The sequence below is a fragment of the Copidosoma floridanum genome, unplaced genomic scaffold (assembly GCF_036245765.1).
Source record: "Copidosoma floridanum isolate Cflo_tuat_1 unplaced genomic scaffold, Cflo_Japanese_pri ptg000030l, whole genome shotgun sequence".
Lineage (NCBI taxonomy): Eukaryota > Metazoa > Arthropoda > Insecta > Hymenoptera > Encyrtidae > Copidosoma > Copidosoma floridanum.
The window spans coordinates 3,200,434-3,217,672 of record NW_028321907.1 but is presented as its reverse complement, the minus strand read 5'-3'; the positions used below and the strand labels follow the sequence as shown (position 1 = coordinate 3,217,672).

Here is a 17,239-nt window from a genome sequence, read left to right as displayed (position 1 = left end):
GCTGTGTTTGTAAGCACGTATTGCCGTACAACACGCAATAAGCAGATATACCAGTAACACCAAAACACACGGGCAATAATAATTGTCTCCAATTGTAACAATATACGTGAGAGATACAACACGTGGGGCATGTCGGGCTAAGTGTATGTCGAGAGAAGAAAAGAACAAGAGAATAGTGTGAAAGAGCAGCTGCTGATTGCTGAAGGTGGGAGCGCATGCGTGGATGGGAGTGGCGTGTCGGCAAAACTGGCGCGCTTAGATCCGCGGCCGAGCCCGTACCGAACACTCGAGCGCTGGTCCGGCTGCCGCGCTCGTCTCCAAGTACCGACTCTGCTGCTGTTCGGCGCGCGACCGTGTAACCAACAATACATTGGCAAAGGTGATTGTGTCGTTTGTGGAATATGTGACAAGAGTTGAAAAGTACTTGTCATTACCGATTGGCAATCGGTTGATCCGAGGGAGTTGAAGTGAACAAAAAAATCAACATGAAAGTAAAGGACAACGAGCGAGTGATTTTACAAGTTTAAGCGACTTACGCGCGGAGAAGAAAATAATTGTATTGTTGATAATTGGGGAGGCCATGAGGAAGTGCGGGAGTGGAAAAGTAGTGTAAGAGTGACGAGTGGGACGATGGAGGAGGAGGACGGCGGTACGTGCCTGATGGGCTGCAGGTGTGGGCACCTCCGTCCGACCAAAGCGCGACTCGTACTACTGGCCTCACTCGTACTCGCCGCGCTAACGACAGGTGATTCCCTACGCTTATTCCATTCTCTTTTTTTTTTTTTTTTTTTTTTTTTCTTTGATGTCACCACCTTTGCACCTCGAGCACTTTTATTCCCATCCCCTGCTGCTTTTTTTCTCCTCCTTTTACCAGATGCAGGCCATTGGTGCAATATGCGGCCGCAGTGAGGCAGAGAACACGTGCGCCTTTGTATTATTAACCGCGTCTGTCCCACATGTGACGCGAATGATATCTTCTCTGTACGAGCAGTGGCTCCAGCGGCTATTGCTTCGTTTGGATGCCGCCGCGGAGGAGGAGTTAATGGCTCGTATGTGGGCGCCGGCGTGAATTGCTTCCCCATCCCCTTTTACTATATCCATCTACATCTCTATGTGTTTGTCGTGGGTTGGATCAAGCTCGTAGGCATAAACGTACTTGTGTATAGTGAAATGGGGATAGTACAACTTTAATTGTCCTATTGAGCGGTAATGGAGGTGCCAAAACTGGAGGGGACCATTTATACGGTGTTGAGTACTTGGAATAGGAATCATCAAACAAAACTCGTTGTAGCTTGTTCATTTATTGATTTTTCTGGAGTAAATGTTTCAAGATTATGTCAATTGTGTGATTTGAGATGTATAAACAAATTTGTTTTTCGGATCGACATCAATTAGAATTGAGCTGCTACAATTTTTAAAAATTACCAAAAGTACTGTTTGATGAAAAAAGTATGAGATCCAAAAGGTCACAGGTATGTGGCAAAAGTAATGGGACCTACAAAACTTGAGTATTGAATTTTATTGTAGAACGCGAGTATGGAAATCGCGAGGGTCCATCCCCGCAAAAGTGTTTTCCATTTCTCGCGCCACTCGAGCGGGAGAACGTAAGGTTATAGCCGATGAAACGAAGCGCAACCACCGCAAAGAGGCAAATCCCTCCGGCGGCCTGGTATCGTATAGGGGCAAGTCGAGCGGAAAAAACGGGTTTGGGGTGTTAAGGGGAGGGTTGGGGCACGTGCCCAAGATTTTTCTTTTTTTTTCCCGTTCGTTTAGTCCCGATACTCTATTTTCCCAAAGTTGACCAGTTAGCTTGTCTGAATATCGACCACTCGGCTTACTGTGCCTCTCAGGCGAAGGAAAAGCTATTAAAATCGATTAACTTAACATGTGGGCACAACCTATGTATAATTGCTTATTTTTCCACGAGTGTTCTCTCTGATCTTTTAGTCCGGATATTTTTTTCAACTATACAACAAAAACTGTCACAAGGATTGAGTTCACGTACATATGTAGACCTGAAAAATTATTAATATGACTTTTAAAAATACCTTTTAAGTGATTTGTTCGTAGCAAGATTATAAGTACTCAAAAAAATGTAGGTTTTTGTTCATTTTTAGGGGGTTTTGTTCCAAAGTGCAAAACGCTAGAGAATAGGCCACCGCTGCCAATAGCCTATCTTTGGTCCCATTCAACCAAACGCGCGGATGTGGCCCTGTTTATACTCCAAAGGAGCCGATCCCTTGGAATATCGAATGTAACCCATCGCTTCTCCTTTTGATGCCTATTTGTCTAATTTTTTTTCTTTTTTTTTTTTTGCTGATACCAGTACACCTTCCTACCGTGAGAACCGATCTAGTCACGCGTGCAAGGATTCCACCCTTTTCCTCCTTTTCATCGCTTTTTTCCCCTCGTTTTCTTAAGGAATGTTTACTTTTCCTCGCTTCTTCCAAGGGGGATGGGAGTGTCTCGGTTACCGAACGATAAAGTTTTTCTAGCTGTGTTCTCGAGACTTGGCGCGCCACTCGCTTCTATTTTTTTTCGCGCTTCCTCATTTCACGCGTTTCACACTCGATTTACTCTACATCTCTTACTCCCCTTTTGACAACAAATGTGTGTTTCACGGCGACTTGGGCTGATGGGAGTTTTATTGTGTATACCCCGTGGCCCTGGTATCAATTTCATTTCTAGATTTTTTTGGTTTTATTTACTTCAGCGCTCGTTCACGTGTGCGATACTTGGGATACAGTCTCGTTTTTCATCACTGCGATTGATGATACTTTCTGGCGTTTGTTCATTTCTTTCCACTCTTAGACTATTAAAGTATAATGGTTTTTTCCCCCCGGAAAATAATTGCAGTTGGAAGCCAAACACGGTCAGGTACCATCGATTCTCTTTGCCAATTCATAAAGGGCTTTTCTCTTTACCAAGTAAAAAATGGATCCGAGTGCCTCTCTCTGTTGGACGTTTGGATTTCCATTTCTCATACAATTTAAGTAATGAAATTCAAGGTACAGTTAGAGGAAATATACCTATATATAAAACTACCCAATCAGGAAGGGCAAACAGGGTGAACAGGAAGTGAAAAGGATATTCATTCAGTCATTCTTGAATTTGATACATCCGCATCTATGAATCAAGTAGTTGGTATATCGTTGGAAACCCACAGTAAATCGCTTTAATACTTCGGGTGTTGTAAACTTGTACATCATAAAAAAACAGTAGTAAAAATAATGGTGCTTACACGTCGACTCCTGCTTTTTCTACCAAAGGCACAAAAAAAATCGGAAATTATTATTTTTTTTTTTTCTACGATAGCTTACTATTTCGATGGTAATCAATCACTTGCATCATTGAAGTATTGTTTGAGAAATCAATGTGAGGCAAACAAAATCAGCAAAAGATAAACCAAGAGAAAAATTTACGTAAGCCCATCAGATAATTGCCAATCATTGGTGAAATGCAAACTTGTAAATTATTTGTTTATTAATTTATTTTAATTCCCGAAACAGCGGAAGGGCTGTTATTTGCATTTCATTAGTTATGCTGTTAACTATAAAGCCATTAATCGAAATACAATATTTACCCATACATCATGTAAATATCCTATATGCGGCCTTCATGCAAACGTCACGTTGTGTTCAAACTGTAAAAATATTTAGTATGTCACCGATTACACGAGGAAAAAGGCTAGGAAAAAAAAAAAAAAAAAAAAAACTGCAGTAGTGCTGGCTAAAGTATACTTTATAAAGTCGATCAAAACTTTGATCCATTTTCACCCTAAAGAAATAACCATATACTTTAGGGAAAAGAGAGAAGTGGCTCTATTAATCGTCACTTCAACGACAAATTGCGTGGTAGCTGTAGCCGAAAATTATGCAAATGACTTGCCCTTGTTGCTGCGGAGTCAAGAACAATCATTTAAAATGTCCAGCCACGCAGCGATACGACGAGAGTATCCATCATAAGCTTTGCAAATTTAATCCACTCCACTTCAGTTTCTAAATTTATGCTCTTAAATCCGCAACTACTAACTCGATATATTTGCTCTCTTTACTTCACATAATTAACCGTAGCCATTTTACAGCGAAAATAACGTTTGACTCAAATCACGGATTAGAAAAAAGAAACACAACGATAACAACAATTGTGCGTATAAAATATAAAATATAAAACGATATACTTATTGTAAAAATGTAAAATAGATATAAAATGGCAAGCGCTTCATTATTATACATACGCTTTCGGATAATGTAAGTTGTTTGATGTGCTTTCGAATGTCAAGCAGGTTTGTGCTTTTTTACTCTTTCACTCTTGCCTCATCACGTGGTATGTAAATTAGTAAGTAGTCTAAAGGAAATTAGAATTTTTTTGTTCTTCATCCTGCCCCATTCTATTGTACGCAAAAATGAAAAATGTTCGAAATAGCTAGTTATAATTTTTTTTTTTTTGTGGCAGTTAATACCTTGTTTATTAAACTAAAGGCTAGAAAAAATTTCCACATATCTGCCACTTTTCATGGTAATTTGAAACGCAGATCACGTTACAATTGAAAGGAAAATCTCATAATGAGAGCTTGAAAGTAAAGATCTCCGATCCCAATCTAAAATACCGGGGTACATGAGAGCAATTGTTTCCCCTCCCACTTGAGTACGTCAAAACGACAGAGCAAACATTGTAAGAGGTCCGGACTACACGAGCGGACACGTAGCTCAGAAATGTATACCTACCTATGTGTAAGACCTTTCTTTACTCACAACAGCAAATTACATGAACACACATCAGAGTCCCTTCAAATTCTCATTGTTTTTTTTTCTCCCTTTCTTTGTCACGTAATACATATACCAGTAGTTCAAACGCACTTCACCAACTTGTCTCTTACTCGACGTCACGAGACAATGTACACGGCACAAATGAGTCCAGTGCTTGGTGCACGGAATAAAAGAATAAGGGTAAAAAATAAGCACAAGGTCCCGGTCAGTTTAAGGTATTGATTACGCGCCGTACATACAACGAACATAAAATCCTGCGTCTTGGGAAAAAACGGATTTCACAGAAAAAATCGTAAAATAGTTTATTTTTCAAAACAAGCGAAAAAAAACGGTAAAATTGTTTAACGCAAGCTCTTGAGGATAATCGTTACGCATTAAAATGTCTTTTGATACAAATAAAGATTCTTAGTGAAAGTGTGTCCACAACTTAGAAACAAAAAAAAAGTGTCTGGTAGTGTTAAAAAAGACATTTACGTCATATAAAAACTTTTGATGTTGATCTAATCAGTAGATTATTGATTGACTGCTGAGAGATAGATGACATATAAACAAGATCCAATGTATCAAGTTCTGATTTTTCTAGTTGTATGCCCGAACTTCAGGAGTACACAACTTATTCATTTCAATCCAGAGATCATAACATCAATTACACTTCAAAAATGTTTGTCAAATTAGTCATTAGTAATAAATTGTATAAATAAATAAAATTAGTTGTGATGATTGTGTTATAAATTGTTGGGGTGTAGTTTTTATTTTAAAAATACTTTTTTTGCAAATCAATTTAAACATTATTAACCATCGTCCATAAATAATATATGAATCAATCGAATCGCGAAGAGATTAGTTTTATTAAAAAGTACTATTTTTTTCGTATGATGAATCACATCCTATGATTATTCAACATATCTTGTGTAAAGTTTGTAAATAGCTCTAGGTATAATACTCCCTATTTCCCTGTTTCTCTAGTCACCGTAGCCAATCCAATTAGTACCCTTGGGCTGGACGAGCCAGAGGAAACAATATGGGGGTAGTAGTATTGGTACGGAGCAAGAGGAAAAAAGTCGGGGAGCCCCAGCGTTTTAATTAACGCCGATGAAATTCAGTGGCACTGGCAGCCGGCGCCACTATATGTTAGCTTTTTCGTATACAGTCCCGCACTGGTATCATACCCACGTGTAAAAATACCATTACATTCCAATGAGCCTCTCCAGCCCTGATTGGACGCCATTTCTAGTCATTTGTACACCTACTCGCAAGTATAATCTACTCATGTTTTGTACCCATCATAAATGTAACGAGTACATACTTGTATATGCAAGTTGTTGTCGGATAATCAGGTGTACTTGTTGGGAAAAGATTAATGTGAAATACGAATGTGTAGGATATCATGAGATCCGAAAAAAGCGAGCGTTTCTTGTATCGAAATCTATATATATTTGAGTAAACAACAAAAACGGGAGTTAAAAATACTCCTCTTTTCGTGAAAAATTCAAAAAGTTAACTTCCAAATTATAAATATTAAATACATCAATTTACTCTTGTTGTTAACTGCTTCATGTGAGTATTAACCGATAGCATTCACGTGGCGACAAGCCACAATGAGCTGCTGTTACGATTGAAAAGCTCCTTTCGTATAAACCACACAAAAGCATTCAATTCTGCATCGGTGGTATTATGAAAAGGAGTCGGTACATAGTAGAGGTGCAGCGAAAATAACGCGCGAATCATCGCACAGCAACAGCGACTTTGCCGAATAGTAGTTAAGTATGTAAACATGACATTGTGGGATTGAAAAAAAAAATCGATTAATAAATATAGTAACGTGTTGTCGATGACGTAGTTACAACGGAATGTTGTGGTACTCGATCGCATTGTGCACACGCGTCCTCCAAACACAAGCCAGGCCGGACGCCACGGTATACGCGAGTAAAGTTATTGTTACCACACTTACGTGTTGGACAATAACCGACCAGCGTTGCAAGTCCCAATAATTTGATTATTGTGCAAACGCGAAAATACCCCTTGGGCAGCGAAGGGGTGTATTCACGTGTACAAAATTCTATGGAAACACAATAATCGAACTGCGCTGTGGACCCAGTGGAGTATAACATCGAGGATTAAATTAACGAATGTATATAGACATTTGTTAAACTAGTAATACTACGAAATGTCTTTGTTTCGTCGCCAACTTATGATAATGGCCACAGCAGGGAACTGCAGCTGTAAAGAAGTTTTACGATTTTAATTCCAAACAGCACATATTTAAAAGGTAAAAAAGTAAAAAAGAGGGTTATCGTGATACGTGTTGCTATGTTCAACTAAAATTTAATTAATAGATTTGCTTTATAATTTATAATTCGGTGCCAAGGTATTTTTCAGTGGGAGCCGGTCCGTTAATCCTAATAACCGTCAGTAGCCCAGAAAAAAGGTCTCTATCTAAGATGTGGGAGTGAAAAAATTTTTTTTTTAAATTGGATTTGCTAAGGGTTAAAACACAATAAAATAAAAAATATATGTCAAGGGCATGCGACATTTTTTTTTTTCAATAAAGTGTGGACTTGGTCTACTTTTTGCGTTTCAAGAGGTTCGGAAAAAGTGGATCTAAAAATGGTATTTTTTAACTATGCTATAGGATAGTAGTTTTCAAGGCATTTGGAAAAAAAATCAATTTTTTTCAATCCAGTTAATTTCAATGTTTTCACGTATGAAAACGTCCAAAGCGTGTACGTGATTTTTTACATACGAAACGTATAAGCCTCTACTTGGATTCTAGATGATAAAGAGTACATAAAATAAAAAAGGAAGTTTTTTTCACGTGCTTTCATTTCGCCTGTGAAAAAAACTCAAACCTACGAAATAAAGTAATCAACAGCAAACCCTCGTTAAAAATTGAGAATTTTCCTTTAAAATTTGATGCCATAGAATCAATGAAAAACTATTGTAGAGTTACAAAAAAAGAAAAAAAACGTACGTCGTTGCTTACACAGCAGCAAAAGTCAAGAAAACTCGATCCAACTCCCTTTTCATGCGGTTCGTTCGTGTTTATAGGAAGTTAAAAAAAATAAACTCACGCGCGTAGCAAACAAAAGAGGCCAAACTGCCAATTAAACAGAGCAATCGATGCGAGTTCAGTACATCGAATCGAAAAATTGGCTGTTCGATGTATAGGTACTTCTGCCAACAAAAATAACTGGAAGGAAAAAAGTACACTGTAAACAAAAAAAGGGTAAAAAAGAAATGGAGAGCTGTTCGCAGGGACTAGCTTTAAAGTGACTCTCTTTTTTGTGCGCCAGTGAAATATTGGGGCAAAGCAAGGCACGACGTGATATTTCACATGTATACTTAAGGTCTGCCCCTCCACAATTACGACGACTGCAGTCAAATTATAATTTTATTGGCCATCTTAATTCAAGTGTTTCGTTGAGTCAATGGCTGATTTCTGTTAATCTATTTGACGTCGCGTATTTGAATAAAGACAGAAGACTTCCTCGAATGGTCCTCTTAATACTTTCCCAAGTGCATAATGAGTTTCTACTTCATGACATTGAATTAATTTATGACTACCGCTCATAGCCGCTTGTTACTTTTTATCACAACTGTCATAATAAATCACTTCAGTCTGTACATTATTTGTTTTGACTACACACAAAACGTACACTTACAGTGTTATCGTTTTCTTGTTTTCACTTTTTCGAGTACTATTAATTTTGTGCAATGAGTCCTTATTTACACAAAACAAGGTAAATCAATATTAGTAGCATCAAATCAAACTTGTACAAAAAAAGACAAAAATCCGAAGTGACCACGCAAGAACATCAATAGAAAAAAAAAAAAAAAAAAAAAAAAAAAAAAAGAGATGTAAATCGAAAAATCGAAGCGGCCGCGCAAACAGCGTCCCAGTGGCGCGGATAATCGAGGTGGAAGTGACATCTTGAGCTCCTCGGTTTGGTGGTCACCAGAGCCGAGCTACGATTGATTCGACATACAGTGCGGGGGAAAGACGAGACGAGCACACGGTTATCCCCGACTTGGTCGGATTGACCAGCTTAAAAGCCTTGGGGGGGGGGGACTCGGACCAGTTTCGGCTCATTCGCTACAAACTCCGCGATTTCGGTTGCCTTCCAAGAGGAGGGACGCGGAGGAGATGAAAGCCAAACTCGCAAGTAATTACACCCGAAAATTAATGCTGCCATGGTCATAACATGTTATACATTATACCCTCAAGAGCTGATGAATGGCCTGGCCTTTGCGCGTATGCCGTGCTCCCTGCCTGTATGACTACAAGCGTTTGATCACCTCGAAGGGGCTCAGCATAATTGCATTACAGGCAATTCGTTGGGTCTTTGTTGCATTAACAAGTAAACTGTAAACATTCGATGTGAGTATACCATGGTTAATATATATTATGAGGATAACCAAGTGAAAATTCGAGTGAATAAGGTTTTATACAGGCATACTGCGCAACCGATATTTTGATACGCGAGTTGAGTGGTTGACATGAAGTATAATATCGAGCATTGCAATTACCTATACGGTCAAAGTGATTAAATACGAAAGTTATTTCTTTTTCTCCTTCAGAGCTAAGTGGTGCTTCATCAGTAGAAAAAGTCGCGTACAGATATCTCGTGGGCTGATGTTATCTTGAATTTTGAGATCTAAATATCTTTTTTAGAGGAAAACATCGTTTTCAATAAATACCAACGATTCGATAACAAGTTTTATGCTCTTTGTGTGGGATATGAAAAGCGTTGCCATCGTCTAAAAATTCGACCCTATTATTCGAAGTAATCGCCCGATAAAGGAGCAATTCAAGTTCATAAACTTTACATAGTTGGCAAACTTAGGAAATATCTATATGCACATATGAAGTAACTATGTTTTTCTCTCTCAATAGCCAAGGAACCTTCTGTATTTTCTCAAACTTTTATCAGTGGCTCTTATCGATTCTCCTTTTCGACGCACCGTTTTTTTATTTATTATGTTGATGGCAATTCCAACCACAGTCCACTTTACCTTATTATCCTCAAATCCACGAATGAGCTCTTCAGTTTTATTGATATGAAACTTGGGCATTTTAGCCGTAACGACGGCACATTTTGGGTACAGATAAAACAGATACGCATAATGAAATAATAAAATTTCTATTACATTATTTCGATATATTGGTTAAAAAATGTTATCATGATACATAAACTTTCAATCCAAGTTTGTTGTCCAAACTTAAAAAAAAAAATTGTAGCAATATAATTAAGTATTGTATAATCGTTTAAATCAATATATTCTCAACTATTTAACCAGATCAAGCAAATAATACAATTTTTACATTAAAAATCGAGACAGAAAAGATGTAAGACGTAAGACAAATTAAACATACTTTACAATTGTAAACTCTGAGCAAAGTAAATACAATACTTTGTTGTTTCCATTCATGGGATTATAAGTATAGTGACGATTGACGATACTTTTTTTCAACTAGTTTGGACAAAAAGATAAACACGCATTTATTTTTAATACACTGTGTTTAAAACTTTTACAATGGAAAAGAGCCGCAATGACTAAAATAATACTATACAGCTAGGAGGGAAAGTCATCACATTTCAATGTGATAGCAGAGAACCAAGAAGTATTTGCTGCCCGTCGAAATACTTAGCAAAATTATAACAAGGGAAAAGAAAGAGGAGGTCGGGGATTATTTGAATCCCAAATAAAAATGGCTTTCCTTATGGATTCGGATCGACTTCCCAACTGCAGGCAGTGCCAATATTCAAAAATATTGAATTTAACTAAAGTCACCCAACAGATTCTTCCTCTCTTTCAGTCACTGGCTGCTTACTCGCGTCTCCCGATTTCGCTCGATTTTTCCTTAGTAATCTTTGAGATTTCCGGTGTAAATCAATCCAAACTTTTCCTCCACTGTTTCCTCTTACTTTACTGGTAGCAACCGATTACTCTGTATCCTCTTTTCCTCATCCTTCCCCGTGTACGTGGTAGTTGTCGCTCCTGAATAAATTATTCAGACTTTCGTATTCATTTGACTGCTGCTGGGTTTCTGTTTTCCACTCTACTCTCCTGTAGTCCACACCACTCGAAAGCAAGCTAGGGAAGAGACAAGGATTCCTGGTCTTTATCCTTTAATTTTCCGTCCTCGCTTTGGCTGCGATGAATAAAATATGTCGAGTTTAGAGGGGACCAGCGAAAGAGAAAACAAAGCTTTGGCGGGTGAAATTGAAACGGTACTGGCGTCCAATCAATCTATGGTAAGCAAGTGGGGTTTATTGTATTAATTTTATTGTTTAACGTGTCATGGACAAGAGCGAGAAACAATGGGATCCATCCCGCGCACACGTGACTCTTCAGCAGCGCCTCACAATAATATATACTTTACATCCCCAGTCCCTTTCCCCTCCCACTTTTAAATAATCCCCGACTTTCAGGCATCAAATAGCCGCGGAACAGCCTTTGTCTCCCGTTTAAGCAGCAGTTGTTCGCTGCACCACAATGCCCCTGCCACACATCCTTTTTTTCCACTTCCTCTTTCGCCCCGACCGGCACATCAATAAATTAAGTGGTGGTCCACCTTGTGACTCTTGCTTTCACATCCTCCTCTCCACCCTCGGCTCGTCCCTTTGCCCCGATGGTACGCATAGATGGAGGAAAGCAGACGCGAGTGGGGTAACAGAGGGACCATCAACCCCTTGCCTTTGTCTCTCCTCAAACTGTCTCTTGAGGTTCGTAAAAAGCGCGTACAGGAAGGGAAAGGAAGAAAAAGCCGGGGCCAATTAGGCTGGCAATTACTTTAATAACCAGCAGATTAATTAATATGCCTCGGAGCTGCCTATCGACTTTGTAGCTGTAACAGCTCGTCTGCTTCTACTTGTGCTGTGTTGCAGTGGCTGGTGTGGTACTGGTGGGGCCATATTGTGATAAGACCCAATGGGGATAGCTGCCGTTGGGGTGCCCATAGTCTACGGGGCTGGGGAGGATGACAATGGATAGTCTTGAGGAGATAATTGGCATTATATAGCACGACTGATCGAGACAACCGGTCCGTCGAGGATAAACTGCTGGGCAGAGAAATCCGTTCGGCTCCGTCGAGTAAAGTCGTGCCGTTCTGTTCGTCGCTCAACTACGCTGCCCATGAATTTAGCAAGTTTTCTATGTTGTTTGTTGTTACACTTGCAGAGATGGATGAAAAAAAGAATAAAGAAGAGGAGTTGATTTTTTTAGAAAAAGATGATCAAACGACTAGTAATTAAAATTGACTAGTTTTTATTTTTTAAGTTTTCTTCAACAATAAAAACAGCAAATTGAATTAAAAATCAGTTAAAGAAAAAAAATAATTATTACTTCCTCGCATGCGTAATTGAACCACTTTAAGTCATATACAGTCTTTATTAATACATGTACCATACGGTCGCGTTGCTGCAGCTAATACTGTAAAATTTATGACTCAGGGTGTATGCCAAGTGGTGTAACAGTACCGTAATGACAAAAGGGAGAACTACGGTGGTATGCACGCAAATGGTGTAGTTGAAGCACAATCTATTGTAATAAAGGAACTAAAGCATCTTTTAGTTGCAAATAGTGGCAGAAAATGGTATACTTTACCCTTGGAGTCCCATTATTTCAGTACAAAAGCGAAATTTGACGCTCGGCGTAAGATCCCTTCTTTTTCTTCTTCTTCTTCTTCTTCATCTTCTCCGCCAAATTAATGTGAATTGGTCAAACGAAGCAACTGCGGAGTCAAGACACGGAATGTTGCTTAGCTCTTTTGCCGCAGCCACTGTTTGTACTTTTGTCTCTAGATTACTCTTATTCGCGTAGAAACGGCACTAATAACAATAACAATCGGGCAGTCCTTTGGGATTCCTCGCAAAGACGGAGGGAGAAAAAAATTGTGGCCATTGCAGCTCCACTCCGAAACGCTTACATAGGCTGTAAACACATAAAGCCACTCATTTCTACGCATTTCATTCGATGTACATGTATGTGGTGTTAGCTAACAAGCAAATGTGGGACAATTGGCTCCAATTGGGTCCTATGAGGCTTCGGCGGCGCGTACACGCATCTCCGTCAAATCTCATTTCTTCGTCTATGGAGCGGCTTCTTTTCGTTCGACTCCTTTTTTTCCTCCATCCATGTCGTGACTGTTTTGTACTACTTTTTCTCATTCCGCCAAATTAGGATCAAGAAGAGAAAAATAACGCGAATGGAATGGTGAGCTCGTGACAAGTTACGCGAGTCTCCGTCGCCGCAACGCGTTGTACGTGACTTTACTCGTTAGCGGTTTATGTCGTCGGGGATCAGCGGGATAAGCTCGTCGTCGTCACTGCTATCGTGGATTAAGCCGGATGCGGAGAAATCCCAGATAGAAAAATGCCGTGGAATACCAAACGATTTCCACAGGATTGGTTTAAGCAGGATGGGCCGTTTTTATACGCAACTAAGATCTGACTGCATAAGTTTCATAAAAAATGCATTTATTTGTTTGACGTTAGGAAATAGTTTTCTTGAGCAAATTTAAGAAGAATATTAATTTGACTCTAATGACTAAATCCGTAAGTTTTAAACACTTATAGTGGGGGAAGAAAAAAATGTGATATTTTTCGTACAGCCAAAGTACAAGTTGTAAGAAAAAAATAACGGGTGACTCGTTAATTAACTTTACACCAACAGCTCATCCAAAAGTGAAGCTACATCGTAGGTATAGCATATAAATGCGTTAAAATTGAAATAGTGAAAAAAAACGTCCGCACAAGTAACTGCATAAAATGATTTTTAAACTTACTTATTTACCTTACCAATTTCATTTCTAATTCGACTGCATTTAGTTTTGAGATGGTTTTAAATGAGAAAAAAATGTTTTCTGTTTTCGCAGGCCATGGCAGCATCACCGGGGGCAAGCGGCTAGTGCGGAGACTTGTTGCGCCGGCCATAGTGGACCCAAGGGCGGAAAAGGTCACGCTGAGCTGCGAGTACGACCTTCACGGGCAGCAGCTGTACTCGATAAGCTGGTACAGGAACGACAACGCGTTGTTCAAGTACTCGCCCAGCCTCGACCACTTGAGGGGCCAGTTTTTCGAGCAGCCCGACGAGCCCGACGTCAGGGTCAGTCCCGAGATGAGCAACAGCCGGCAGCTCGTGCTCCTCGGCAACGGGGACTTTCGCAAAAGTACGTGCCTTTTTTTTCCTCCATTTGCTGGGCCATTTTTTTGACTCGCTGATAGCGGTAAGCACACGTGTGTTTTTCTGTTGGCAGACAAACGAGCCTACGAGGGCACGTACCTGTGCGAGGTGGCCACGGAGGAGCCCTTTTTCTCGGACTACGCGGTCGCGAACGTCACCACGGCCATTTTGCCGAAGAGCAGCCCCGTCATCGACGGCCTCGCCCCCAACTACAACGTGGGGGAGCAGCTCGACGCTTCCTGCCTCGCGGCCCCGAGTCTGCCTCCGGCGGATCTCGTCTTCTACATCAACGGGCGCAAGGTAACACATACACCTCATGAGTACAGGTACACGATGTACAATGTAATGACGAAGCACAAACGATTTGCTCAATGTCTGGTTGAAAAAGGACCGAGTGATTACTAAACCCTATCCTAAGTAAAATCACTTCTCATCGCGTGCAATAAATGTCGACCAGAGTTACATGTCATGTATTAAAGAGAAAAAAGTTGAGGATGAGAGTTTGTAGACGATCACTATAATCAAGTAAAACACACTACCTCCAGTATCCAATATCTTTCAGCGAACTCGACGTTATGTCCCAACTACACCAGGACACGCACCCCCGCACTTTTTCATCGACCCCTTTAATCCACCCCAACTTTTTACCGCAAACCCCAATCGCTTCCGACATCACACCGCACCCAAAGGATCGGCTATACCCACAGAGTAGCAATATATACACGTAGAGTCGTTTTCGTTGTAATTTTGGCCGCAAAGCCGACGCGGACGCGTAAGTGAGTGCGTGAGTCGCGGCAATAATTTCGGCAGCCAATTAGGGCGATGGACAGCGGCAGCACCCCGTGGCGTCCGCACATTTGGCTATAATTTGGCTGTGTATGGGTCGAGAGGAAACGAAGAAAATTGGCAGGCCATAGGTGCTGATGTGAGCTGCTGTACCCCAGAGTATCACGACAAAAGGGTCAGTGCATGTTGTCGCGTAGCGCAGAGCTGCACTTGCCGATCAGCAGCTGAGGATAATTTTGAAATGCGAGATTCTGCCGCTGATGCCTTTTTCTTCCACATGTCGGTCATTTCACGGATAAAATGTACCAGCTCCGATTCGGTAAGGGTTTTGGGGAACGAAGATAGGCAGCTGCGGAGCAAAATTTCAATAAGCCTCTCGTTGAGCCGTTAATTTTAATTTTCTTATTCATAAAATGATACGCATCGAACGTACAGCGAAAACATTTTCAATAGACCCATTACACAACACTTTGTCTCGATACTGTTTGCATCATTCAAAAAAACACTTATCCGGTATTTTTTTCCAGATAAGCGAAAAATCGACGCGCAGCGAACGGACCCTCCACTCGATCGGCGAAGCGGCGACTTCCTCCCGACTCTCGGTGTCCCTGCGGCTCGAGCGTCACCACTTCAACGCCGGCACCCTGACCCTCACTTGTCGAGCGACTCTTCCTGGCGTTCCTGTCGTAGGCGAGTCCCGCAGCGACTACACCACCGAGAAATCGGCAACTCTGAGCACCAGCAACCAGAGAGCAGCCAAGCACTCGACTGCGGCTGGTACGAAAATCGGGACGAGTTTGCTCTTCCTGGTAATGGTATGTTACGTCATCGTCGTCCACTAGCCCGGGATATATTGCACTGTTTTTGTGTTTGAATGAGAAATCGGTTTAAACATTGTGATAGTGAGTGTGGGATATGTGTATTTTTTTACACCGATTGTTCACATTGCTTTTTTTACGATTGCAATGATTATTTTTTGTTTCATAAAACTCATCAACGGCATGGATGAGCTTATACATATTTTTACTGTCTCATCAAAGTCTGTTTTACTTATTTAATAGAGTCAAGCACATAGTTGTATATTGCGATCACACGAAATACATATTCAGCGACGAATACCTTTTAATTGTAAGTCGAGTTGTATAAATTATTATTTTAATCATTATTATCGCTAATGTAATGGCCAATGCAATAGAAATATTATTTTTTTTATTTTATTTAATAATAATCGTGTCATAACTTTTTATTCTTGATTTTTGTTTTTCTACGGATTCTGAAAAGGTGAAAGAGAAAAAAATCGTCGGCGACATATTGTTACTATAAATGAAAAATGAAAAATAAAAAGTAACTAAATAGAAACGGGGAGAGTGATACTGGTGCCACCGATAATGTACATATTATTTGTATATTGTATTTGATATAGAAGAATGGGTGTCATTAATGGACCTGAAAAATATTTTTCTGTCCTCATTTTTCTGCACGGAATCGTCTGGTCGTAACAGAATCATTAGACAAAAGCCACCACACAACTTAACGTGCGTCACCAATAATACCAAAGAGTATAAGAAAAAAATCAGTGTTTAATAAGAAAAAAAAAAAAAAAAAAATTAACAATCTATGTACGTTTTAAAAGTGTTGTAAAGAAAAGAGAATAAAAATACTTCCAATTAAAATCGATGGTAAACTTTTAATCAAAGTGTATTTATTTTTTTGTGTTTACTTCCGAATTTTCCCAAATCGTCCAAATGAGCCTACAATTCCTACTGTGCAATTAATAAGCTCATCTGGTGGGCAAACAAAAAGAAGCCGCATCCTGTGCCTCCATATATAGTCAACGAAAGCAACAACAATAGTTATTGTGGCATTTGCCTGTCTGTCCATATATAGGTACGCTTCAGTTGGGGATCATATAGAACTGCTCTTTTTATTCCTACTTACTTGAGATATATGAACATATTTATAAGAATCTTTTCGATATAGAGTAAACAATATTCTCGCATCATTTGAATTTTCTACTGAATACGCGACCATCACATTTTTTATATTAACCTATGAAGGTGTCCACCCCATGGATGCTCATTTTCTGGGACATTTTGTTGCCGATATGTAATAATGACGATAAAAATAACGAAAAAAGAATATCTATAAAATTGTACTCACATGTTTTGCTTACAAGTAAGACATTCATCAAATTTTTTAGACACAATACTGATACGAAATCAATATACGTGTCAACGATCGCGAGCGTCAGGTATTATCGGATGGAGTCAAAGACGCATACTCTATATTCTTCCACGTACAGGTACCATATTTAAGTTTCAATTCGATCCTTTCAATACATCCAAAGATTAAAAAATCACACACAATCTTTGACAACGGACAATGTCCGAAGCACTCAATTATCTTATTCAGGCGCACTGTAAACAACAAGAACCAGTCACAAGCTGTATTTTATTACACTAGGAGCATGAGGAGAGAGAGGGTGGAGCTGGGTTATC

At 39.8% G+C, this 17,239-nt stretch overlaps 1 protein-coding gene across 1 annotated transcript; it reads left to right on the top strand.

Moving 5' to 3' along the window:
* The first annotated feature begins 630 nt into the window (after positions 1-630).
* Positions 631-16,087, top strand: LOC111643106 (uncharacterized). The gene is made up of 4 exons (XM_089596294.1): positions 631-649; positions 13,648-13,941; positions 14,029-14,255; positions 15,269-16,087. The coding sequence occupies exons 1-4, from the start codon at positions 631-633 to the stop codon at positions 15,581-15,583; spliced, it is 855 nt and encodes a 284-aa protein (XP_089452420.1). The 3' UTR covers positions 15,584-16,087.
* Positions 16,088-17,239: the final 1,152 nt, after the last annotated feature.

Excerpts from the sequence above, each read along its gene's own strand:
- LOC111643106 (XM_089596294.1), top strand. Across the intron at positions 13,942-14,028 it reads CAACGGGGACTTTCGCAAAA|ACAAACGAGCCTACGAGGGC; the intron begins GTACGTGCCTTT and ends TTCTGTTGGCAG. Across the intron at positions 14,256-15,268 it reads TCTACATCAACGGGCGCAAG|ATAAGCGAAAAATCGACGCG; the intron begins GTAACACATACA and ends ATTTTTTTCCAG.